The sequence below is a fragment of the Dreissena polymorpha genome, chromosome 5 (assembly GCF_020536995.1).
Source record: "Dreissena polymorpha isolate Duluth1 chromosome 5, UMN_Dpol_1.0, whole genome shotgun sequence".
NCBI lineage: Eukaryota > Metazoa > Mollusca > Bivalvia > Myida > Dreissenidae > Dreissena > Dreissena polymorpha.
Genome location: NC_068359.1, coordinates 109,125,947 through 109,153,434, shown reverse-complemented (window position 1 = coordinate 109,153,434; position 27,488 = coordinate 109,125,947). Strand labels below are relative to the sequence as shown.

Sequence of the window (27,488 nt, the reverse complement as noted above, 5' to 3'; positions counted from 1 at the left end):
CTTCTTGGCCTTTATATTGACAATACTCTATCTTGGAAACTACACATTAACAGCGTTTGTTCAAAAATGTCATCACGAATGTTTCTTTTGCAAAAAATAAAACCATATCTAACCCTTGAAATGCGTAAGCTCTTCTATAATGGTTATATCTCACCTATATCCGACTACGCATGCGTTACCTGGAGTTCAGCGGCCAAAACGGAAATTAATAGAATAGTCAAAATACAAAAGCGTTGTGGTGCACATATTTTAAATAAAAAGTACAACACTAATTCAAAAACACTATTTAAAGATCTAAAATGGTTGACTTTCGAACAGCGTAATCACTTTTTCACGTCAGTTATTGTATTTAAAGCATTTCACAATCAAACCCCAACATACATACGTGACCTTTTGACACCTTCACAAAATAATCACTATAACTTGCGATCTTGCGAAAAGGGGGATTTAAAGCTAGTGCGAATACCCAAAACAAACTATTTTAAACAATCGTTTGAATTTTCTAGCAAAACAATTTGGAATTCGTTACCCCAATATATACGTCAAACAAACAATTTAATTACATTTAAGAAAAAATTAAAAGCTTATCTTTCTTCCACACTTTATGAAATAAACTGAACATGCTTCATGTTGTTTTAGTAAATAACATTAGTTTAATGTTTAAATACTGTTCTTGCATAGATGGTTATTGTAGTTTTATGTCTGTCATTTGTTTTAAATTATAATATATATCATTATATGTGCATGCATATATGATTCTTTATGTTTTGTTCTTATTGCTCAAGATGAAATATGATGTATTTGTTGTAAATTGTATCTTGTTAGAAGACCTTGTTGAAAATAAGAAATGTATTATATAAATTGCATATTATGTAATTTCATCTGATGTATTTCTTAACAAGTCTATCTTCTTTAAATAAAGATTTTATTATTATTATTATTATTATTGGTCCACTTAACCCCTAAACTATCATAGATATTGCTTTCATACTTGAAACACTCGCATCTATCATAAGGGTACAGTAAAAGGACAAGTTGCATAACTCTGGTTGTCATTTTTACGGAATTATGGCCCTTTTTATGTCCCCCACTATAGTAGTGGGGGACATATTGTTTTTGCCCTGTCTGTCTGTTGGTCTGTCTGTTTGCGCCAACTTTAACATTTTGCAATAACTTTTGCTATATTGAAGATAGCAACTTCATATTTGGCATGCATGTGTATCTCATGAAGCTGCACATTTTGAGTGGTGAAAGGTCAAGGTCAAGGTCATCCTTCAAGGTCAGAGGTCAAATATATGTGGCCAAAATCGCTCATTTTATGAATACTTTTGCAATATTGAAGATAGCAACTTGATATTTGGCATGCATGTGTATCTCATGGAGCTGCACATTTTGAGTGGTTAAAGGTCAAGGTCAAGGTCATCCTTCAAGGTCAGAGGTCAAATATATGTGGCCCAAATCGCTTATTTTATGAATACTTTTGCAATATTTAAGATAGCAACTTGATATTTGGCATGCATGTGTATCTTATGGAGCTGCACATTTTGAGTGGTGTAAGGTCAAGGTCAAGGTCATCCTTCAAGGTCAGAGGTCAAATATATGTGGCCCAAATCGCTTATTTTATGAATACTTTTGCAATATTGAAGATAGCAACTTGATATTTGGCATGCATGTGTATCTCATGGAGCTGCACATTTTGAGTGGTGAAAGGTCAAGGTCATCTTTCCCAAGGTCAAGGTCATCCTTCACAAGGTCAAGGTCATATATAGGGGACATTGTGTTTCTCAAACACATCTTGTTTGACTTAGTAACTTTGAATATATGGTTAAATTTTGTGTTTCGATCCACTTTACTTCTAAAGTATCAAGGCTATTGCTTTCAAACTTCAAGTACTTTCATGCTATCATGAGGTTACTGTACCTGGCAAGTTGAATTTTACCTTGACCTTTGAATGACCTTGACTCTCAAGGTCACATTAAATTTTGCTAAAAATGCCATAACTTCTTTATTTATGATTAGATTTGATTGTTACTTTGACAAAACTACTCTTACCTGACATACCACAATAGACTCCACCCCAAACCATCCCCCGTGCCCTCCCCTCCCCCCCCCCCGAATCCCCCCCCCCCTCCCCGAATCCCCCCCCACCCCTATTTTTTTTTTTTTAAGATCATCTCACAAATGACCACCACACCCTCACACTATACCATACCCCTCACCCCACCCCCCCAAATTGTTTTTTTTTGAAACGGTTAAAAAAACAAATATTTATTTTTATTATTTTATGTTTGAAATACCCTCCAACCATCGCACCCAAGAAACCCCCCCCCCCCCCCCCCCCCCCCGATTTTTTTTGCATTTTTTTTCCGCATTTTTGGAAGATAATGTAATAAATGTCCACGCCCCCTCACTATACACCCCTCTTCACTCCACCCCTCCCTCCTTTGTGATTGAAAACGAGAGTCCCCTCACCTTTAAAAAGAAAATAGATGAGCGGTCTGCATAGTTAATTGATACAACTAAAATAGAGCGAGGTCAGATGTTTAGGCCTTCTTAAAAATTGTCCATCATAGTTGGGTTAGACATTCACACTCTGCTTTTTAGCTTACCTGAGCACAACATGCTTAATGGTCAGCTTTTGTGATCACCTTTTGTCCGTTGTCCCCCGTGCATCGTCAACATTTGCCTTGTTCACGCTCTAGGTGCTGTTTTGCTACATGCTGTATGCAATCAGATGAGTCTATTAACAGCTGTAAAACTTTGTCAAAACATTTTGCCGTATTATAACTCAGCCAAGTTTGAAAATAAAAGCTGGCTAGAAATTCAATATTCAAGTTTCATAAAGTACTTTTATTATCCTTAACTCCGTCTTCTCAAAATAGTTTATTTCCTTTGGGTCTCTTTTGAGCATCTTAGGGCCCATGGCTCTCTTGTAATTTAAGCTCCTGTTTGTTTGTTCCTGCCTTTGTCTGTTCTTCAGTCCTTCCGAACATGACAGGACACTTTTTCTCTTTCTAACTCTGATTGAAGTAAGGCTGTTTAACTGTCTGGTATTTGAATATGTGCTTTTAAATCGGTAATCCAGCTTACTTGAAGTAAGGCTGTTTTACTGTCTGGTATTTGAGTATGTGCTTTTAAAACCGGTAATCCAGCTTACTTGAAGTAAGGCTGTTTAACTGTCTGGTATTTGAATATGTGCTTTTAAAACCGGTAATCCAGCTTACTTGAAGTAAGGCTGTTTAACTGTCTGGTATTTGAATATGTGCTTTTAAAACCGGTAATCCAGCTTATTTGAAGTAAGGCTGTTTAACTGTCTGGTATTTGAATATGTGCTTATAAAACCGGTTATCCAGCTTACTTGAAGTAAGGCTTTTTAACTGTCTGGTATTTGAATATGTGCTTTTAAAACCGGTAATCCAGCTTACTTGAAGTAAGGCTGTTTAACTGTCTGGTATTTGAATATGTGCTTTTAAAACCAGTAATCCAGCTTACTTGAAGTAAGGCTGTTTAACTGTCTGGTATTTGAATATGTGCTTTTAAAACCGGTAATCCAGCTTACTTAGGAAGAGTGTGAGTAGGTTTGTAGGACTGTGTTTATATTACTGCAGTTTGTTGTAGGACTGTGTTTATATTACTGCAGTTTGAAACTGCGTAAAAAAAACTCTGAAAATCATAATGGCATATTAGGTGAGAGTAAGGTAATTGTTGTGGAGCTATTCCTTTCTCAAGCCTGTTTTGCGTGTGCCCCTCCCAAGTGGTGCTGTCTGTGTGTTACAGGCCTCAGCTTACGCCTCAGAGACAGGTGTGTTGACGGAAGCCATGATAGACGAGAAGGTCAACGACGCCCTGCGCTCCCACAGCAAGAAGGTCGTCTGGCAGGAAGACCAGACTCTCTACTCCTACGAGAGTTCCAAGAAGGTGCAGCCCACTCAGTCTCACAAGGGGGACTCCATGGCGATACCCAAGGGGCCATCAGGGGCCACCTGATAGCTCCACACCGGGCCAGACCAGCCATAGTGGGGTCGAAGTCTAGTGGACCAGGGGTGCACCTTGCACACTGGCCTAGTATATCACTGCCTTCCTTCAAGATGTAAGGAACTCATAGGCCAGGGGTGACAACTCTATGAGACCTTGTGAACATTCTGTTACAGGAGTGATGGCCCTTTTATTGAAGTGTATTTGGTAAAGTTTGTCACATGTTAGAGTAAGCTCTCTGAAAGCTTTGTAGAGTTTTAAATGATATATATATATATCATATAATGTCATAAACAGCATGATGCTGGTTCAGATTGTAAACAGTCATGATTATAATATGTAAAAAAATTCCTAGGTTACATGTCTATATAATTTTATATTGTTTAAGTGTATTAAAGTCTGCATAAAAGTATTGAAGGCTCCTTATTTATCAGCTGCATGTTTGGTTTGTGTGGTTCTATTTCAACACCCACCCACTATGTTTTAGGACATCAGATAACCTTTACCACTTAGATTTTCACGCATTTGTAGTCCCTTATAAAGTGAAATTTAAGACCTTTCTTACTAGATCCATGTTTTTAAGGCTTTATCTCCAAACCTTAAATACTGATGAGCAGCAAACAGCATAAAACCTGAACAGACTGTGAGTTACTCACAGGCTGTTCTGGTTTTATGCTGTTTGCACATAGCCATTTTTACATTGCTTTTAAGTGGGGAAGGATAATACAGTAATAGTATGATTGTTCATGTTTTACATGATGCAGTCTTGTTACCAGATTAAAGTTCAGCATGAAAAAAATGATACTGTCCAATATATGTTAAGCTTTTTTACAACAACAATAAAAGGCAAAAAACTGTTCATCATTTGAAATGGGAATCAAGAGCAAATACAAGATGCAACAGTTTGTAATGTGGAGGTATTCTTATAGTAAATATTGTGATGAATTACATATCCAGATCGTGTGCCCATCACAAAAACTACTATAGCATTATTGTTTATCATCACTGATTGTTAGGTATAAAGTAAGTAACAAAAACACGAGAACAAACAAGTACACTTGTGAAAAAGTCCAAACTGAATCTTAAATAAGTAAAGTTAATAAGGCTGCACCAAGTCCAAACTGAATCTTAAATAAGTAAAGTTAATAAGGCTGCACCAAGTCCAAACTGAATCTTAAATAAGTAAAGTTAATAAGGCTGCACTAAGTCCAAGACTGAATAGATACTCAGTATTGACAAAAGCTAGCACGAGTTTGAATATGGGTGTACGTGTAAAAACTAGGTTACTTGGTAAAATCGAAGAAAAATATTGTTTCCACCATAGAAGCCATATTTATACTCAATCTAGGTGGAACTTGATGAAACTGCAGTTCTGGGCTGGTGAACTAGGCCATCAGTTCAAATCTTGTTAGAAAAAAACCTACAAGAAAAACCTTGTAACCACTCTTTAGGCCACTAGTATACCACTCAATCTTGATTAAAATTGGTCGGACTGTGTATCTTTGCAATATCTGGGTTGAGTTCGAATGTGGGCAATATGCATTCAATAACTAGGTCATCAGATCAAATCTTGGAAAACCTTGGTACCACTCTAGAGGCCACATTAAACCATTTATGCCTAGTGTCTATGCCTTGGCAAACATCGTACACCCAGATGAGACGCCGCATGATGCAGCGTCTCATCTGGGTCTGCGCTGTTTGCTTAAAGGAATTTCTGTAAGAAATATTCTAAATATAGAAATAAATTACTGGATTTTGGAAATACCTTGATCCAATTTAGAAGGATGGGAGAGTCCACTAGGCATAAATGGGTTAATGACTCGGTCTTGCAGAAACTTTGTCAGAAAGTTTATCTGTACAATTTTTAAGTCGAGTCGAAATCTCCGTCATATGTCTCCAAAAACTTGGCCATAGCTTAGAAAAACTTTGTTACCACTCTTAGGGCAACATTTATGACAAAATCATAAGATTCACGTTCTGAGAAAACTGGGCATAATGCATGTGCGTAAAGTGTTGTCCCAGATTAGCCTGTGCAGTCCGCACAGGCTTATCAGGGACGACACTTTCTGCCTTAACTGGATTTTCGTGTAGAACAGACTTCCTTTAAACGAAAAATATCATAAAAGCGGAAAGTGTCGTCCCTGATTAGTCTGTGTGGACTGCACAGACTGGTATGACACTACGCACATGCATTAAGCCCCGCTTTCAATTACAATATCTTTTGCCAATAATATACAATTAAAGCGGAATAATAGTCGAATGCGCTGTCTTGGCATAACTCCTATTAAGTATTCGTGTAACAATAAAAGAGTTGCGGATTCGCTTTTAAAGAACGTCCAAAACCCTTTTCCACTTAGAAGCAAAGTTAAAATGACTATGTGCAAACAGAATAAAACCAGAACAGCCTGCGAGTAACACCAGGGACCTATACAAACGCTGTTTGCTTCTCACAAGTATCTAAGTGTTGGAAATAAAGCCTATACAACTTGAAATAATTAAAAAGGTCATTTATTCAATTAAACTTTCTAAGGGCCTAAAATGCGTGAAAATACGTTTCTATGTGGTAAAGGGTATTTACTATTTTACTTAACCGTTGATAGTAGGAAACTCGTTACTAGCTGTACATGAATGCTCATACTCGATGAATTTACTAGATCGCATTTGTTGTATGTATTACCGGTAAGTACATTGTTGAACTAAGTGACCAGTTCGGTCACTTTGTTGCGGTTGCGTGACCGAGCCTCGCGACTGTCGTTTACGACAATCGTCATTAAATCCGTATTCGCAACCTCCCGCATATCATCGTTATGTCAAAAGTTCAGATGAACTTTTATGACGCGCGCATAATCATTATGATAATACATAACCATGCTGAAGTATTTAGGTATAGAATAGTCTGACAATTATGCAACACTGACCATTCCTGTCGTTATTAATATGTGATCATTTAAACGTAATGTCCGAGTGGGGTTAATAAATCTCATTGAGCATGTTGAACGTCTGTCCTTGCACGAGGTTAGACGTTGCTACTGGCCAGACAACCCGCCTACCGCATAACTGGTGACTAGTCGTGGTACGCAACAGTGACCCCTCGTTCATGACTCTTGACTGGTCGAGGTACGCTACATTGACCCATCGTTCATGACTGGTGACTGGTCGAGGTACGCTACATTGACCCATCGTTCATGATGTGAGTCCCGTTCTGAGAAAACTGGGCATAATGCATGTGCGTAAAGTGTCGTCCCAGATTAGCCGGTGCAGTCCGTACAGGCTAATCAGGGACGACACTTTCCGCCTTAATTGGATTTTTGCTAAGAAGAGACTTCATTAAAACGAAAAATGTCATAAAAGCGGAAAGTGTTGTTCCTGATTAGCCTGTGCGGACTGCACAGGCTAATCTGGGACGACACTTTACGCACATGCATTAGGCCAAGTTTTCTCAGAACGCGACTCATATGTCCGCATTAAAGCAACCGTGTGCACTAGCATTATACTTTCAATGTTTTCATGAGACTCGAAAGCTCCCTCGTTTTTTGGGACTAGGTACACGAAATGTTTTGGACGGATAAATGGACGCACGTGCTATATAATCGGACGGCAGGGGCGGTTGTTACAGAAGTCTTCTATCCGCAGTTAATTATAACTACATGATAACATGAAATACACCTATCCAGGGTAAGCGATGCGGCTTTGCTTCTCTAAATGACATTGTACGACGCAGCGGTATATTAAAAATCAATGTAGTCGTTAAAGTAAACATTCAAATTGAATGTTACTGACATATATATTTTAGAATTGGACTTATAAATAAACATTTCGGTGTATGTTATGATTATAATTCATAATGCATACACAGAAATATAGCCTTTGTTTAGTCTACAAAACATGATACTCGATATTAAAAATAACGGCATGTGATAAAGGTTACTTCGCAGCGGTATTAAATGTTCGTCATGTGTGCACATTACCTTTAATAGTTATTAGAGTTAATTCAAAACGGTATATTATGTTGTATTTGACCGCCCAACCAATGAATTCATTCAAGCTAGGTGTAAAAATAGCTTTTCTTCAGTTTCAAGTTACATTTTCATAATACACGAGCTTATCTGAAAAAAGCGTTATGGTGTTAACATAATTTAGAAGTCTTGTAGCTGATGTTGATCGACAATGACATCTATCAGTACATAGTACGTAGCACATGGGAATATTTTATGTCCGAAATCTTAGTTGGTTATGGTGTATACTGGAGCCAGGGTCGGTCGATGAGTCCGCATGCAATGTCACAGGGTTTGTAAGGCAAACTATAAAACTTCCACAGTTTTCATGCAATTTAATTCTTGTTTATCACATGTCATCACCACGAAGTGTTTTTGTGCCATTCTATTTTTTATATTTTGATCTCGAGTGAATTATTTACCATTGACCTTAGCTGAAACACCGGCGCGGGGGAATACGATATGAAAATCTGTGGCATAGCTCTTCAACTTATTGATAGATCGCCGTGGCGTAACGGATATGGTGTCCGCCTAGCAATCGGGAGGTCACGGGTTCGATCCCCACTGTGGGAGCGTTCTTAAGATCTTCCCCGTAGACACCAAGGAAACGGACTCGAGAGCGTTTCATATAAGCTAAGGCTTGTTACGCAATTGAGCTTAAATAAATAGGTTTAAAAAACAACTAATTGATACTAACACAAAAATGTCGGTTATTAGAAAATATAATTTGTATGATCATTATTATTATTATAGATATTCTGTTACAAGTATGACATCTAATGCGACAGTGTTTATCTACTCATCACAGCAGGCCATCGAGTGGCTGGAGTCACACATGGCCATGAGCGGCTCCTCCTTCAGGTCCGCCGGGCAGCCCTCCGAGAGCGGGAAGCACCGACACACGACTGAAACACAGACATAGTCAGTGAACAAAGCACGCGGCACTCATTTCGCACGTGACACTCATTTCATATATATCGCAGACATAGTCAATGAACTAAGCACGCGGCACTCATTTAGCACGCGACACTCATTTCACATATATCGCAGACATAGTCAATGAACAGTTCACGCGGCAATCCTTGTACATGTACACATATTGCAGCCCTTCTATTGCGGCAAACAGCGACACACGATTGCAACACATACATAATCATTGAACAGAGCTCGCGGCAATCATTGTAAACATATCGCAAGCCTCCGACAGCGGGAAACAGCTAGCGACACACGATTGCAACACATACATAATCATTGAACAGAGCTCGCGGCAATCATTGTATACATATCGCATGCCTCCGACAGCGGGAAACAGCCAGCGACACACGATTGCAACACATACATAATCATTGAACAGAGCTCGCGGCAATAATTGTTTACATATCGCAAACCTCCGACAGCGGGAACCAGCCAGCGACACACGATTGCAACACATATATAATCATTTAACAGAGCTCGCGGCAATCATTGTATACATATCGCAAGCCTCCGGCAGCGGGTAACAGCCAGCGACACACGATTGCAACACATGCATGATCATTGAACAGAGCTCGCGGAAATATTTGTATACATATTGCAAGCCTCCGACAGCGGGAAAACACACGACTAAAACAATGACACAGCGCCAATAACTTTTAGATCACCATATGAGAGTGTTCATTAGTTCTCTGCAGCCTGGTGATGACATTTGAGGCTCGTGGCATGATTGAATTGTCAATATATAAACATGTTGCAGTGAACCGACATTTCGCAGGACCAACAGTTCGTGTTTCAAACCACTTGGGCAAATAAACATTGAAAAATAAACGTGTTGCAAATGTTTATCAAATATGCGCATAATAATATTACGGACTCTTCATTTACATTCGAGGCAAAACAATACGTGTAATTAATAACACTGACATTATGGTAGGTCGATCGGGAAAATGTCCATCAAAGTGTTTATTACTACTGATGCCAGAAGGCATAACAATTAGGCTGTCCTGCCCGTCAATCCTTCTATCCGTTAGTTCGTGCGTCTGTTCGACCGTTTAACCCAGATCAACACGTTTCGTATAATTTTAACGTTTCAACAATGTTTCATACAAAGCTTATGTATAAGCATGAATGTTGTCTTTCAGTATACACAACACCCTTACATCATTTAAACATTGCCAGAGACCTAATTTTGGACATTGACTTTATTTTTACCTTGACCTTATTTTAGACCTTGACCTAATTTTGGACTTATTCAGAATGCCCAAAGTCTCGGTTAACACAAGCTTCAAAACCACACACTTCGTAAAGCACCAATAATGCTTACTGTAAAGCTTTAATAATTTCGTGAATTATGCATTTGTAGACTATGAATACAAACGCATATGTGACCTCATTTTGACCTTGACATTGACCTCCGTTTGCAGATAATTCAGACTTAATTCTTGGTTAATAAAAGTTTATCGTTCGATTAAAGTCAACACCACTTGCTAAAAGCTTTGATACTTTTATTGAACCGTCAGCACTCTAAGACCACCTGGCCTCATTTTGAACTTGACATTGACCAACCTCACGATTTATTCAAATTGGTCAATGAATCAGTACTGTGCAACCACTGGCGGCATTTGCATAAATTGAACGTAGCATTGTTGTGTCTCTTTCACAAGTTAAGTTCACTAACGATTGTTTTGTGACAGAAATCTTTCGAATCTGTTTGTTCAAATACCAAATGTATGTCGAGGGAATAGAAACAAACACCGTGTAGGGCCTGAGTATTAACTGATGCATGGCCATGATACGAATTTTGAATGAAACACTGAATAAAGTGCTTGCAAAAAATCTAGGTACAGAGGCATTTTCATGTTGGTAATATATTGTATATAAAGCAACCATCCCTATTGCATGTTTCGTGCAATCCGTCGATGCATATTTAATTATTGATCATTAAGCTCAAAGCGGAACGATATGGTAGCATGCACTATTCACCATTGTTTCAACTTCACGAATACATTCTCCAGAAGGAATAAGTCGGGTTCACCTAGAATAACCGAAACGGAAGCCATTGCCATGTAGCTCACAAAAACGAACACACAATTCCGGTGAAAGGACGAGTTTCGTATTTGAATCAACTCTGACAAGTGTTCAACGGCCAACCATGATTTAGCCCTTTTATGCCTAGCGTCTTGAAAAAGGCTTTGGCAAACAGCGTCGACCCTGATGAGACTCCGCATGATGCGGCGTCTCATCAGGGTCTGCGCTGTTTACTTAAAGGAATTTCTGTAAGAAATATTCTAAATATAGAAATAAATATACTAGACATCCCTAATTTTGGAAATAAATTGATCCAATTTAGAAGGATGGGAGAGTCCAACAGGCATAAATGGGATAAACTAACGTCTGTTCGCGAGTTGTAATTAACATTTGTAATTGTATCCAAAATTGTGTCGGTAATGTACACGTAATAACGCTTTCTTGGCACGCAGTAGAGATTTCATAGTGGACAAATGCATGTAATCATTTTTTAATAATTCTCACGACCTGCGAACAAAGAAGCGTGAGAACTCCTGATTTATCGAAGGCACGATCAGATTCTAGTATAATATTTAAAAGTGATATGCCATGTATACTACATGCTTCAGGTACAATAAAGTGACACGTCGTGTATTCTACAAGAGTTAAGTACAATAAAGAGAGATGTCATCTTAACTACAAGCTTCACGTAAAATAAAGTGAGATGTCATCTAAACTACAAGCTTCAGATACAATAAAGTGATATATCATGTATACTACAAGAGTTAAGTACAATAAAGTGATATGCCATGTAAACTACAAGCTTAACGTACAATAAAGTGATATGTCATGTATACTACAAGAGTAAAGTACAATAAAGTGATATGCCATGTAAACTACAAGCTTAAAGTACAATAAAGTGATATGTCATGTATACTACAAGAGTAAAGTACAATGAAGTGATATGCCATGTAAACTACAAGCTTCAAGTACAATAAAGTGATATGCCATGTAAACTACTAGCTTCAAGTACAATAAAGTGATACTAGTATGCCATGTAAACTACAATCTTCAAGTACAATAAAGTGATATGTCATGTATACTACAAGAGTTAGGTACAGTGAAGTGATATGTCATGTTAACTTCAAGCTTCAAGTACAATAGACTGATATGTCATGAAAACTAAAAACTTCACGTGCAATAAAGTTATATGTCATGTACACTACAAGGTTCAAGTACAATAAAGTGATATGTCATGTATACTACAAGAGTAAGGTACGCTAATAGACTGATATGTCATGAAAACTAAAAACTTCAAGTGCAATAAAGTTATATGTCATGTATACCACAAGAGTTAAGTACAATAAAGTGATATTTCATGTAAACTACAAGCTTAACGTACCATTACGCGACATGTCATGTGAACTACTAGCTTCAAGTACAATTAAGTGATATGTCATATAAACTACAAGCTTCAAGTTAAATAAAGTGATATGTCATGTATACTACAAGAGTTAAGTACAATAAAGCGATATGTCATGAAATCTACAAGTACAATAAACTTAATAAAGTGATCTGTCATGTAAACAACTAGTTTTAAGTACAATAAAGTGATATCCCATGTATACAACAAGCTTCAAGTACAATAAATGTATATGTCATGTAAACTGCAAGCTTTAAGTACAATCAAGTGATACGTCATCACCACCACCATCATCATCATCATCATCATCATCATCATCATCATCATCATCGTCGTCGTCGTCATCGTCGTCGTCGTCGTCATCGTCATCATCATCATCATCATCATCATCATCATCATCATCATCAGTCATCATCAGTCATCATCATCATCATCATCGTCATCATCATCATCACCATCATCATCATCATCATCATCATCATCAAATGACTTGTTAACTTGTTGTATATGTATCTTCTTTTAAAACGTACATGATCATAGTGTTCAAGTTACTATCACGTGATATAAACTTAGGAGTTTTCAAACCTACTGGTTACATGTGTTTGTACGTTCACGCCACGAGTTATATTAGGGCTATATATACTGATTCATTGAGAATGGAAAACGAAATATGTTGATTAAAGGGGCTTTTTCACAGATTTTGGCATTATTGCAGTTTGTCATAAAATGCTTTATATCGATAAATTTAAACATTGGATCTAAAAAGCTCCAGTAAAAAAACAGCAAGAATGCAATTAAAAAAAGAAAAAAAAGTAATCATCAACTAGGCTTGAACCACTGACCCCTGGAGTCCTGACGTAAAAATCTACCGATTATACCACTCGACCGTCTGTGTTCATACAATGAGGGATGCATGTATCTTATACTTTATTATCTTTATATATAAAGCAATCCTTGTAGTTCCACACAATATAACAACAACAACAGAACTTTCGAAATTTTTCAATCATTTCGCGTTGCAACGCTTTATAATTTTCATGTTTTTAAATCGCCAAAAGATGCGTAAAATGGACATTTTAGAGCACGGTAAATGTTCAGCATTACTGTTTTCTCACAAATATCATAACTAAAACAAAACAATTGCGAATCTGAAACAGCTTTTTTTTATTTTGTCAATTTACCAAAACGTGAAAAGGCCCATTTAACACGATTGTGCCCTTCGTTACATTTGCCAAATGGAAACAAGACAATTTTAATTTAACACAATTATTAATTTATTACTTAATAAAGTTCTAATTATCATCAATTGCCTAGTGTATAGTAGGGTTTAACCGTACTTCGGTTAAATTGTTTTACACACATTTCTATCGAGAGAATGTATTCTCCGCGTGGGAATGAAGCATGACAACCGCGATAACGTCACAAAAGATACGCAAAGCTAATTAATTGGTACTTACATTTACGGTATTTCGGGTCCGTTTCCGGTTTCTGCTGCCCCTGGAAATATTCCAGCAGCGGATGAAGAAGCTGCGCTGGGGACTGGGTGGTGACTCCTGGCACCATGGCGAGCTTCAGAGACTTAAGCGCCTCGAGAACCTGGATTATTTCCACCATTTTTGTCGAGTTCATCTCCGGGAACACCAGTGCGGGAGCGCGCGGAGGAGGAGGTGTCAGGAACGCTGGGTGGATGGGATTCATGATGTTTAAGATCATTGGGTGGCCGAATTGTTGGCCGATCGGTTGGACGAGTGGCTTGTCGAGTGAATGTCCGGCTGGTTGACCGAGTGGTTGACCGGCTGGTTGACCGGCTGGTTGACCGAGTTGATGGCCAGCGGGCTCAATTACTCGCTTTTCGTACGTCATACTGATGTTTCTATTGCGTTTGCTGTCAAAATTTGTAGTTTTGTTGTCAGTATTGGTGTTGTTAAAAGCTTTAGTTGCCTGAATGTCAAGAGCACGGGCATCCGGGCCTCGCTTTTGAGGCAAAGGAGTGACAGTAGGTGTCAGCATTGGTCGCCTCATGGGTTGATATGTGTTTGATTCCCAGTTAGGAAGTGATGGTTCCATAACGGACCTTCCGTCTATAGGAACATTGGATACCGGGGATCCCTGTGGATTAAGAGGAGCGGCAGTTGGCTCCCATATTTGTTGCATCACGGGGGCAGCAGTTTTTGTCTCCCAGATATGCGGTACATTTTGAATAACGGGTTGTAATGTCTGGCCAGCGAGACCCATCACTTTCTTTTCTTGCGTAATATTCATTGTTCTAGTGCGTTTGTTGTCTACATTCGTAGTATTGTTTATAGTATTGGTGTTGTTTAAAGCTTTTGTTGACTGAATGCCAATGACACGGGCATCCGGGGCTCGCTTTTGAGGCGGCGGAGTAACGTTTGGATTCATCATTGGTCGCCTAAAGGGGGGGACGGTGTTTGATTCCCAGGAAGACATTGATGGTTCCATTGCCGAAAGTCCGTGAACAGGAACGTGTGAAACCGAGGATCCCTGATGAGGCGGAGCAGCTGCAGCTGGTTCCCACATCGGTTGCCTCACGGGGGGAACGGTGTTTGATTCCCAGACCGGCAGTGCATGTTCCATAACGGGGTTTTCAATTACAGGGGCGCTTGACCGTAGTGTTCTCTGTGGCGGCGGGGGAGCTACGGTTGGCTCCCATATTTGTCCCAACGCTGTTAGTGAGTCCAACGCCGGTAACGCTGGTTTCATTACGGGTTTACCTGTTACATTGACTCGTGAATCGGCCCTTGCGGACTCGACTGATTGAGCTGCTGGTCGATTTGCAGTAGCTGGAGTGGTTGGCATTAAAAAATATTCTTCTGCACCGGTAGTTTGGCCAGGTGGTGCATTCATTCCCATAAACTGAGATGGGAACAGTAATTCACGATAAATATTACTAGAAGCGGAAACTGGTGGTGGTGTTTTCCCCATCATGGGCAACATCTCGTTTATTGCAAAACCTATAGGATTGAACCAGTTTTGCACGAACATCGCGTTTGGAACTTGGCCTTGTAGTATAGGAATCTCCGGCACAGGTTTCGTGGTGGTCACCATGACAGACGGCGTCGGTCTGACCCACGTGGCTTGTACGGGCTGGCCGGCCTGTGCATCGGGAATAGGGTTCCATAGACGCAGTGAGTGGAAGGGATTGCCCACTAGACTGAACGCGTTTTGTTGGCGAATTGGTAGCGGGGTTGTGGCCGGAAGTTGACGCACAGGTGGTTGGGCAGTGACTGTTGTCAATGGTTCTTGCGGTGGGTTCCTCTGTGCATTTCCTGGAGGACTTCCTTTAAAACGTCGTTTTATAGTTCTTCCTCTGAGTCCTTTAATTGGTTGCTCGCGTGCATTTGGCGACTCGGTTACATGCATCACAAACGGGCTCGCTTTGGTATAAGGCAAGGTTGCACTAGTAGGGGCATTTGTCGAATCCGGTAACTGGAATGATGACTTAGCTGCCATGTCGGACAAAAAGGGTAGACCAAGAGCTTCCAACCGTGTTTCAATCAGTTTCAAAGATGCTTTAGGATCAGCAAACTGAACCTTTGTTGGGTCTGCCTGTGTTTGAACCTGCATTGCTCCTATTCCGGTAACGTTTGTGACCTTGGCGTCAGATGCTGCGGTCTTAAGTTCATTTAATAAGGATTCGATTCTTCCAAACAAGGACCATATATTCGATGTTAAATCTGCAGGCTGCCTTGTGTTCGAATGATGCATTTGTTGCTGCATATTTAAATGGTTTGAAGGAACATGGGTGAGCGATGGCGCGGCGCCGACTTCTGGAAGAACTGCCCTGGCTTGCGGTGCATGAGTTGGCAGGATCGGCATTTTTTCGGGCCATTGTTCAGCGGCAAACGGCGCTTGTGTCATAGGAACTGTAGATGGTTTTGGTGGTCTGACATGCAACATTGGCTGCCGCTCCACAGGAAATAGATTAGGCATCATTGTGGTCGCATTCGTGCCCTGTGGGGAATTATTTCTACTGACCATGACATTTACCCTCATAGGCGGTTGCTGCGTTGCATTAATGTGATCAGATGTCAGTTTTATTTGGGCTAGAATATCACGCATACTATTTGGTGGTATGGGGCCAGAAATCGCGCCCAAACCTTGAGCAGGGATTGGGTTGGTGCCGAGCATTCCACCTGGAGCGTCCATGACTCGTTCGCTCTGCGGTCGACCGTTCGTTCCTTGAACTGGAGTGGCGTGTAGTTCGTTATGCTGCTGATTAACGGCGTTAGGATCGTTGAGAAGTTGCGAAACCTGATTTCTTGCAGGGGCTGGAGATATGCGTTCGCTGCCATGGTTTCGTCTAGACAGTAATTCAGGACTAGACATACTGCGAGACAAGGATGGATCGGCGGAAGCTCTCTGGATAGGTTCAGACAAAAGTAAAGACCCACCAGTTTGTCCTTTCATTTGTATTCGGTTCAGAGTTTGTGTGAGTGTGTGAGAGCTTGGTCGACCTGAAGTGTGTGTAAACTCGGGTGTATCTGGCCTGACAATGTGGGTGAACTGAGCTAAAAGGTCAATGTCGGACATAATCTCAGCGTTTAAATGATTGCGAGAGTTAGTAGCTGGAACGGCGCCAGGGTTTGAGTTAGGTAAGGCATGTATGCTTGATTCGACGTGAGGATTTAAAGGTTGTGTATTAGAGCTTGCGCCATGGTTTGACTGAGTTAAAGTGTGCGTGCTGAATTGAGATCCAGGGTTTGACTGACTTAAAGTGTGTGTGCTGAATTGAGATCCAGGGTTTGACTGACTTAAAGTATGTGTGCTGAATTGAGGTCCAGGGTGTGACTGACTTAAAATGTGTGTGCTGAATTGAGAGCCAGGCTTTGACTGAGTTAAAGTGTGTGTGCTGAATTGAGATCCAGGGTTTGACTGACTTAAAGTGTGTGTGCTGAATTGAGGTCCGGGGTTTGACTGACTTAAAGTGTGTGTGCTGAATTGAGATCCAGGGTTTGACTGACTTGAAGTGTGTGTTCTTGTTTGAGATCCTGGCTTTGTATGACTCATACTTTGAATGCTTTGATCTGCTTGATGTTGGGGTGCCTTTCTATGGACTTTGCTGTTGTGTGTGGTCACCTGACGGCGAACTCTTCTCGGAGGAACCGGAAATGCCGATTGTAAAGCCCGCTTATCGCTCAGCCGATACAACATGTTTTGCTGCTGTTGCAGTTCTTGCAGCTTTATTTGTTGCTGCTGGTGTTGTTTTTGTTGCTGCTGCAGCTGGGGACCATAAACAGACACGTACCCCGGTGGTCGGGCATCGTTAGACGGACCATTCGAAACAACTGGAGGGAACTGCCCCTGGCAAGCTACCCACAGAACCTGAAAATGACGTGTAAGTTCACTATATATTGTAAGTACATAACTCGACTAGTGTATGTAACTACAAAACACGGGTTGACTATTTAATGTAACTGTTTATACGACTTAACGTTTGTCTGAAGCGTGTAAAGAGTGTGACTGTGAGGACACAAGTGATCTGCCTTGGTATAATTTTTATTTACGAACATTTACGTATGGTTTGAATACACGTGAAATGTTGCAAGTTCACACTTCTTTGTTTGTGTTAAAGCGGCATTGACATCACACGTGTGCGGACCCCGTTAAATGGCATGCCCTAACAAATTTACCCGTATATAATAAGATTTGTTTTAGTTTACTTATGCCATGACAAAAACATGGGCAAAACGATTGTGTAACAGTACGACATGCTGTCTGACGATTACAGGTTTTGATTCTTCATCGATAGATGGTCATCCCAGGACAAAGACAAAAACTCTTGCTATACTTGCGAAGCAGAAGTCGCAGAGCGTTGGATTGTTCATCCACTTACCGTACACTTGGGCTGGTTGAAGCAACGTTAAATGTCGCGACATTTGAAACTGCATTTTTTTGTATCACAGAGAAATTACGATTGCTCGGGCTAGCGTTTATTAGAAAGTCTCGAGAACATTACCGGTAACTGATTTCATTAACTCTCCAGTCGGTTTCTCATGGTTGTATTATCCGACACGTATGCTTCTCAACAGTTCCGCGAGCAGGAATTATGATCTCGAATTCGGACATTATTCTCTTTTAATTCTGATATAAGGAGACTTGATCTCCGTGATTAGTATGCGACATCCGATATGGCGCATGTGTCTGTTTTCTAAATATATGTTACATATCAAATTTGCATGTTATGTGTTCTAAACTAATGTTAATCATACTACGCTGCTTATGCTTTGTGGACGACTTAATATGCATAGCATTGACATAAAGAAAAAAACACAGCAAAGAAAATAAATATATATTATAATATAATTATATATTATTATATGTATATAGTATACTGTAACCTTGTTTGCATTTTTTAGAACGACAAATCAAATCATTATCATTTTATTACATTAATCAGTTGTTTTTGCTGTGGCGTTTACAAAAACAGGTGTTAGATTACTGGGTTCACAACTAAATCCAGTATATATATATATATATATATATAATATATATATATATATATATATATATATATATATATATATATATATATATATATATATATATATATTTATATAAATAAAGTGTAAGCATAGTTTTTGGTTCTCAAACTCGTTGTGTACCGTTGTTGCATAAAGTGTTATATCAATGTGTAAAAAAAAGTTCGAAAAGAATTGTATTTCATGAGAGTATTTCGGATTTGAGTGTTTTTTTTTAAATATATATTTTACTATATTTTACCAAATTCTGCCTACAAATAAACATTTCTTGTGTATTTCATGTAAATCCTTTGTACTGATTAACATCGTGCGATAATTATTCTTTATTTACAATGTTGCATGACCCTTGTGAAAGACAATGACCCTTTCTATTTGATCGTTGAATAAGAAGTTTGTAGCGCAAAGAACGTCGAGATCTATACTTTGGGTAATACAATTTACAGAGCATTTAAACACCACATGACACGACGTTTTTTTATATACACGCATTGTCTTCAGGGCCGTACGCAGGAATTTTTTACTGGTGGGGGGAGGAGGGGGCAACCGGGGAGGGTGCGGGAGGGGGTCTTCCCTCCCTATTTTGTTTTAATTTGGCACTCTTCACGGTGAATTTTAATGCTTAACCATTTACCAATTAGATATGTATTTTGATTCATTTGTGGTCACTTACAAAGTTACATTTAAATAAATACCTTTCTTACTAGATTCACGTTTTAAAGGCTTCATTTCCAACCCTTAGATACTGATAAGCAGCACACAGCATAAAACCTGAACAAACTGCAAGTTACTCCTGTATCATTGGCTTCCATTCGCTGCTTGTCTTTCCTTGGCAAGTCAAAAGACGTGTTACATTGACCATCGATAGCTGCATCATTCAGGATCACAAGGGGATGTGTGTACATGCGATAAGAAAACATTGCCTAGCGGCTTTTCTCTACTGGCGAGTAAAATAGCGCTGATCCCCTTGTTAATTAGGGACAATAAAAATATTTCCTATTGAGGGAAAGTGTACTGTGGGCCCTTTCATCTGAGAAAAATTGCAGAAGGCCCCTAATAAAAAAAAATCCTAACTAGACAGTCAGCTGGGGGGCCGGGCCCCAGGACCCAGGCCCTGCGTACGGGCCTAGTATATGCTGTTAATACAGGGACGCACATGTTGAGACAGGTAAGTATTGATCTGTGACAGGTACAGTTATTGTATACACCTCCTGTCCCGGCGCTGATCGGCTTATTATAGTAGGAGCAGTATAGATTGACAGCTAGCATCATGTCAACTTCAAAAAGATATGATCGAGGCTGGCAATAGCAATGATATACACACGGAGACTTTTCTAACACGACACTCTGACAATTTGAGACTTTTTTAACGCAACTACTTTTTAACCCAACCCTTTTTAAAATGTTATATCGCAGCTGAGCGTAAATATTTGATTTAAAAGTGTACATGTCATCATTTGACTTCAGTCTGTGCAAGCTTTCGATGAAAGCATTCATCTGTGACGATCGGACGTTTTAGCACGTGGGGTAGGTAGTCTGCAACATGCCAAAAGTGCGCGGTTGCGTTCCTGAATATTCATGCCAGCCGTATTAATTTTAAAATTAATTATATTTTTTCCTGGTGTAAGAATCCACCTTGAATGATGATATTAAAACAACTTAAGATTAATATCTCGTTTCACCATTTCCACGTGCAAAACAAATGAAGCCATACCTTCTCCACGTGCTAAAGCATCTGGCATACACGATGAATGATTGTCTCGTTAAGGTTCAATGGGGGGCGAGATAAAATTCATTAAAACTTCGCTTTGGTTTTTCTTCATTGAATGTGGTACAATGTGGTCAAACTATATATCATTTTAAAGCAAAAGACGGATAGAATAACATAAACACATTTTGACATTCAATATTTGTGTGCTTTATTCATATTTTGGTTTAAAACCATTACATGTTTACACTAATTTACAAAATCTCAATCTAAAATTAGGAAGGATATGCACTACCTTAAGTTGAATAAATACAAAGCTATATACATATACAAGGTCAAGTTAGCAACATTTCACAGAAAATTATTGTCATAAAACAACAAATAAGTTTTTATTCAACTGCCTTTTTTGGATAAATATCCTTAACAAAATTCTAAAAATAACTAAAACGTAACTACTTTTAAAAAATCCAGGTATGGTGGATAATAAGTGTCACAATTCTATTTCAAAGGCTTAACAATTTTGTTATTTACCTCTCAACCAAATTGCAAATTTTAAACCATCTCAAATTGAAATAGATTGCAGACGACATATAAAATTGTAAAGGAATATAAAGAAATTGGCAAAACGATTGATTTTATATTTCGATTCCTTCTACCCATTTTGAAAGCGTGGCCATCGCTGTGATCCGTAGAAAAACGTGCAAAACAAATCGGTCGAAACCACGTGCAGTGGTGAGAAAACCGGGTATGTGTATACACATACCTGAGAAAACACATACTTATTTTGACAATTGGGTGGCAACTAGTAAAACAACTATTATCATTAATCAGCAAGAGATCGCACTAAATAACAGAAATGACCACGTAGAGATATCATCACTTACCCTATTTCAAATATTTTCCAGCTGAAAAGTGTCCCCCACACGTCTTTTTTAGTTTATTTGTATTGTTTTTCTGGAGCCGAAGTGCATCTCACAGAATATCCATCCAGCTTCCGTTGTTTTCACTTCCGTTATTAAAAACTCCGTTTAAAAGAATTATTTCTACTTTTAGATTGTTAAAGCGATGTATTATTATATATTATCAATACAATAGTATACCTTGATGAATTGAACGGAGTTACGTATCGATCTTTCTGTCAGTCTGTAAGCGTACTATTTTATGCGCAATAATATGTACATGTGATTCGACAACGATTGTAAACATTGGTGAAATGCTTCTTACATAGCTATTCTTTTGAGTGTTTATGAGGTCTGATCGTGTTGCAAACATCAACGGAAAGATTACAATCCAATGCATTTGTCATCGTCAACCGTTTGGAATGTCAATTAGGCGATGAGAGAGTTTTTAGCAAGTTTCTTTCTATTTTATTAATTTAAAAAAGGCTGCCCCCATGGTGATTAAATGACATGTGTTCGAGTTTTGATATTTCTAGATATGTAATCTTTTTTTACTATTTAAGCGTAACTTGCCCTCGTCAATGTCGATATTATTCACTAGTTATATAAATTTCCGCCGAAATACGTGGAATAAACATGATTCAGATTTTTGAAAATAATGTATATTTTAGTGTTAAAATCGCTTTGTATTTTGATTGATTTTGTGGACGTTATGATACGTTTATGTACTAAATTGGTAGCAGTTTGAAGGAAAAACATCCTTTAAAGCATATATGTATACATTTTCAATGTGGCACTCTTCCTTGAGTCAAATTTGAGTTCAATGCTAGGGGTTCCACATTTTTCAAAATGAAGCCTCTACATGAACCTTAACAGAATGAAGTTATGATCTCATGTAAATTTTCAAATTAAAATCTCTACTCGTAACTGAGATGTTAAAGTTGTAATGTGTTGCGTTCGAAAAATCCCAAGCGTACGTTAATATTTAATGTTTGGAAAGTCCAGTTATTGTTAGTCGCTCTACAAAAATGTGATATACAAATGCGCGAAATTCTGGACGGAACTGGCTAAAGTTGTGAATCCAGTAATCTCACACATGTTTTGTGTAAACGCCTATGCAAAAACAGCTGAGTAGTGTAATGATTTGATTTGTCGTTCTAAGAATGCAAAAAAGGTTACAGTATACTAAATCTATTTGGTATTTTATTCCCTGTAAAAAGGGAACGTCATTTATTTGAAGTCAAAATTATTTGTATGGGCACTTTCAAAGACTTTATTTTGAATATCTCTATGTGCATGTGGTAGGGAAAATATTATTGCATACTACACATTCACTGATTTGCTTAAAAGTTGGAGACTACATGAGACTTTGACAGTTGGTGGGAAACCCTCAACTGGAGAGAAGCCGGTAGTAAGTTTGCCGCAAAACAGTGACCGTTGATTTGCATCGAGTTCTTTCTTGCATAACACATGGACTATCTTTTTGTTGCTTTAATTAATACGACATGGAGTGCTCTTTAAGAAAAAGAATGGTTATGAGGGTCTCTACCCGCAAAAGCTCGACTTTATGTTTTGTTAAAGTTATTGCTTTCACATTGAAGTTGTTACGGAAATCTTTTAGTATATTGTTGCATAAAAACAGTTGGATGAGCGTTTGTGAGCACTTGTTGAAATTTCAAACTCTGAATAATCATGATCAGACAATTATGCGTCGCGGCAACACTTATAATGAGAAATTTAACCCATTTATGCCTGATGGACTCTCCCATCCTTCTTAATTGGATCAATTTATTTCCAAAATTAGGGATGTCTAGTACATTTATTTCTATATTTAGAATATTTCTTACAAAAATTCCTTTAAGCAAACAGTGCAGACCCTGATGAGACGCCGCATCATGCAGCGTCCCATCTGGGTCTACGCTGTTTGCCAAAGCCTTTTTTTCTAGACGCTAGGCATAAATGGCTTGAAAGACGGAGCTTAGTTTGAAGCCGGATAGTCCTACTGTTCCAAATCGAATTCACCCGAGGAAAAGCGTATTTTGCTTTGCCGATTCGTGCTTGTAAAACGGTACAATACGCAAGACAAATACTTTAAGGGGGGGGGGGTATCGCCAGCATCTCGGAAAGCACAGGATGACGATTCTTGGATAGGTATCGCTCTTGATAAAGGACAGTTATACTGGACAGAGTGATTATTAAAGTGCGAAATTTGGCCGTTATATTTCGAAATATAGCGATAGTTCACTTTGATGCGACATATAGCAATGAAGTTGCGATCGAAGCCGTCAGTAGCTTTTGCGAGATCTAGCGTGGTAGCGACATCTAATGTTGTTTTTTAATGACGCAGTTAGTTTCTTATTGGAAAACAAAAGCTAATGTATTAATACATTTTTGTATTTCTTGGAAATACAATTTCGATGTCCATACAAGTCGTTCAATACACTTCCAAAGCCGTTGTATAACCATATTATGAAAGGCGACAACACCACTTATTTCAAGTTGTACACTTACTTGGCACATTTTATGTTTGATTCATATTATGTACTTAAAAGATATTTATTTTCATCTTGTCGATTACGTTTGATTATATAGCGTTCAATGTATCAACTGATTAAAACAAACCTTTTTTACCTGTATTTTTTTATATTAAATATATTAAAATATTTATTTTATCACGATCACCGGTGTCTACAGATATTATATGTGCATGTTCTTACTTTTACATGAAATTATGCGTGTTTTTCAACATCAGCGCTGTGAAGTAAAAAGCAAGCACCAACACACAAAAAGTTAGATTAGTAGCAAAAAGCTATATTAAAAGTTCAACATAACTTTCAAAGATAAATGTCAGATATACATTTATATGTTCATACAACATCGGTTTGGCGATCTGTGTAGGCCTCAAAATATTCATGATAATATCTCATGCATTAATTTTTACGACCTTCATAATATAATTAATATCTTTAAATTAGATTTAAAAGAAAAAAGCTTGAATTAAAATGTACATACCGTTGCAATAATGATATTGCACGTCATAGTTCCATTCGGGACAAAGCGCAATGCCGACTCACTAGAAGTCAATTGTTCGTGCCGGCCGCATACACTTTTTATATGAGCTGAGCGCTATAACTGTCAGCCGGCGGTAAGCACACTGTGTCATTTCTCTAATAAACAACAGGCATCTAACGTACGATCATCGTCGCCGGCGGTTCGCACAATAATCAGGCCATTATTTCGTCGAGAGTATCGAACACAAGTGAATATTTATGGACAATAAATAGTTTTGTCTTACACGTTTTGTTGATTTTTATGGACACATCAGTCATGATTGACAATTACCAAATTTCAACTTGTCTAAGTCAGTGAATGTATCGTGTACCTGCTAGAGAACACAACCAATGGGGAATGAAATATATCATTCAATGAAATTTGACCATTTCACTATACACGCATATTCATATATAAGTAGTACCATTGTCATAAGCTTTTTGCGCGAACGTTTGCCTTTAATACACTAACATTTATCGGAATTAGTTATTGTGTTTTTACTGTTTACATGAATTGCTTTTTGCCTTATAGACTATCGTGCCATGGAAACAAACCAGGCGATGATTGCGTGAAACAACGTTAGTATAAGCCTTTTTGCGTACAGTTGCGATCTGGTAACGATTGGCCATTACTGTTGCCAAGATCTAACACGGTTTAACCTGCAGTTCAGAAATAATAACATAATAGCATCGCCATGACAGAGCGGGGCTTTATGCATGTGCGTTATATGTCGTCCTGAGAGAACGGGGCTTAATGCATGTGCGTAAGATGTCGTCCATGAGAAAACGGGGCTTAATGCATGTGCGTAAGATGTCGTCCAAGAGAGAACGGGGCTTAATGCATGTGCGTAAGATGTCGTCCAAGAGAGAACGGGGCTTAATGCATGTGCGTAAGATGTCGTCCCTGAGAGAATGGGGCTTAATGCATGTGCGTAAGATGTCGTCCAAGAGATAACGGGGCTTAATGCATGTGCGTAAGATGTCGTCCCTGAGACAACGGGGCTTAATGCATGTGCGTAAGATGTCGTTCAAGAGAGAACGGGGCTTAATGCATGTGCGTAAGATGTCGTCCAAGGGAGGATGGGGCTTAATGCATGTGCGTTAGATGTCGTTCAAGAGAGAATGGGGCTCAATGCATGTGCGTAAGATGTTCAAGAGAGAATGGGGCTTAATGCACGTGCGAACGATGTCGTCCAAGAGAAAATGGGGCTTAATGCATGTGCGTAAGATGTCGTCCAGGAGAGAACGGGGCTTAATGCATGTGCGTACGATGTCGTCCCTGAGAGAACGGGGCTTAATGCATGTGCGTAAGATGTAGTCCAAGAGAGAATTGTGCTTAATGCATGTGCGTAAGATGTCGTCCAAGAGAGAATGGGGCTTAATGCATGTGCGTTAGATGTCGTCCAAGAGAGAACGGGGCTTAATGCATGTGCGTAAGATGTCGTCCCTGAGAGAATGGAGCTTAATGCATGTGCGTACGATGTCGTCCAAGAGAGAATGGGGCTTTATGCATGTGTGTTAGATGTAGTCCAAGAGAGAACGGGGCTTAATGCATGTGCGTAAGATGTCGTCCCTGAGAGAATGGGGCTTAATGCATGTGCGTAAGATGTCGTCCAAGAGAGAACGGGGCTTAATGCATGTGTGTTAGATGTTGTCCAAGAGAGAATGGGGCTTAATGCATGTGCGTAAGATGTCGTCCTGAGAGAACGGGGCTTAATGCATGTGTGTACGATGTCGTCCAAGAGAGAATGGGGCTTAATGCATGTGCGTAAGATGTCGTCCAAGAGAGAATGGGGCTTAATGCATGTGCGTACGATGTCGTCCCTGAGAGAACGGGGCTAAATGCATGTGCGTAAGATGTCGTCCCTGAGAGAATGGGGCTTAATGCATGTGCGTAAGATGTCGTTCAAGAGAGAATGGGGCTTAATGCATGTGTGTACGATGTCGTCCAAGAGAGAATGGGGCTTAATGCATGTGTGTACGATGTCGTTCAGGAGATAATGGGGCTAAATGCATGTGCGTAAGATGTCGCCATGCGAGAACGGGGCTTAATGCATGTGCGCTAGATGTCGTCCTGAGAGAACGGGGCTTAATGCATGTGCGTAAGATGTCGTCCAAGAGAGAACGGGGCTTAATGCATGTGCGTAAGATGTCGTCCCTGAGAGAATGGGGCTTAATGCATGTGCGTAAGATGTCGTCCAAGAGATAACGGGGCTTAATGCATGTGCGTAAGATGTCGTCCCTGAGGCAACGGGGCTTAATGCATGTGCGTAAGATGTCGTTCAAGAGAGAATGGGGCTTAATGCATGTGCGTAAGATGTCGTCCAAGGGAGGATGGGGCTTAATGCATGTGCGTAAGATGTCGTTCAAGAGAGAATGGGGCTTAATGCATTTGCGTACGATGTCGTCCAAGAGAGAATGGGGCTTAATGCATGTGCGTAAGATGTCGTCCAAGAGAGAACGGGGCTTAATGCATGTGCGTACGATGTCGTCCCTGAGAGAACGAGGCTTAATGCATGTGCGTAAGATGTAGTCCAAGAGAGAATTGGGCTTAATGCATGTGCGTAAGATGTCGCCCAAGAGAGAATGGGGCTTAATGCATGTGCGTTAGATGTCGTTCAAGAGAGAACGGGGCTTAATGCATGTGCGTAAGATGTCGTCCCTGAGAGAATGGAGCTTAATGCATGTGCGTACGATGTCGTCCCTGAGAGAATGGGGCTTAATGCATGTGTGTTAGATGTAGTCCAAGAGAGAATTGGGCTTAATGCATGTGCGTAAGATGTCGTCCCTGAGAGAATGGGGCTTAATGAATGTGCGTAAGATGTCGTCCAAGAGAGAACGGGGCTTAATGCATGTGCGTTAGATGTTGTCCAAGAGAGAATGGGGCTTAATGCATGTGCGTAAGATGTCGTCCTGAGAGAACGGGGCTTAATGCATGTGTGTACGATGTCGTCCAAGA

The 27,488-nt window shown here is 39.4% G+C and overlaps 2 protein-coding genes across 2 annotated transcripts in view; one reads left to right on the top strand and one right to left on the bottom strand.

The window, feature by feature from the left end:
- Positions 1–4,387, top strand: part of LOC127830953 (ATPase family AAA domain-containing protein 3-B-like) — a 30,091-nt gene extending 25,704 nt beyond the window's left edge. Inside the window, exon 15 of the mRNA XM_052355901.1 lies at positions 3,778–4,387. Within this exon, the coding sequence (XP_052211861.1) occupies positions 3,778–3,987 (210 nt within the window). The 3' untranslated portion in view covers positions 3,988–4,387. The remainder of the gene's footprint in view (positions 1–3,777) is intronic.
- A 4,320-nt stretch (positions 4,388–8,707) lies between these two features.
- On the bottom strand, positions 8,708–17,613 carry LOC127830951 (proline-rich protein 36-like). Its single transcript, XM_052355894.1, has 2 exons — positions 13,833–17,613; positions 8,708–8,875 (listed from the first exon to the last, which is right to left on the bottom strand). The coding sequence occupies exons 1-2, from the start codon at positions 17,545–17,547 to the stop codon at positions 8,766–8,768; spliced, it is 3,825 nt and encodes a 1,274-aa protein (XP_052211854.1). The 5' UTR covers positions 17,548–17,613; the 3' UTR covers positions 8,708–8,765.
- Between the last annotated feature and the right edge of the window lie 9,875 nt (positions 17,614–27,488).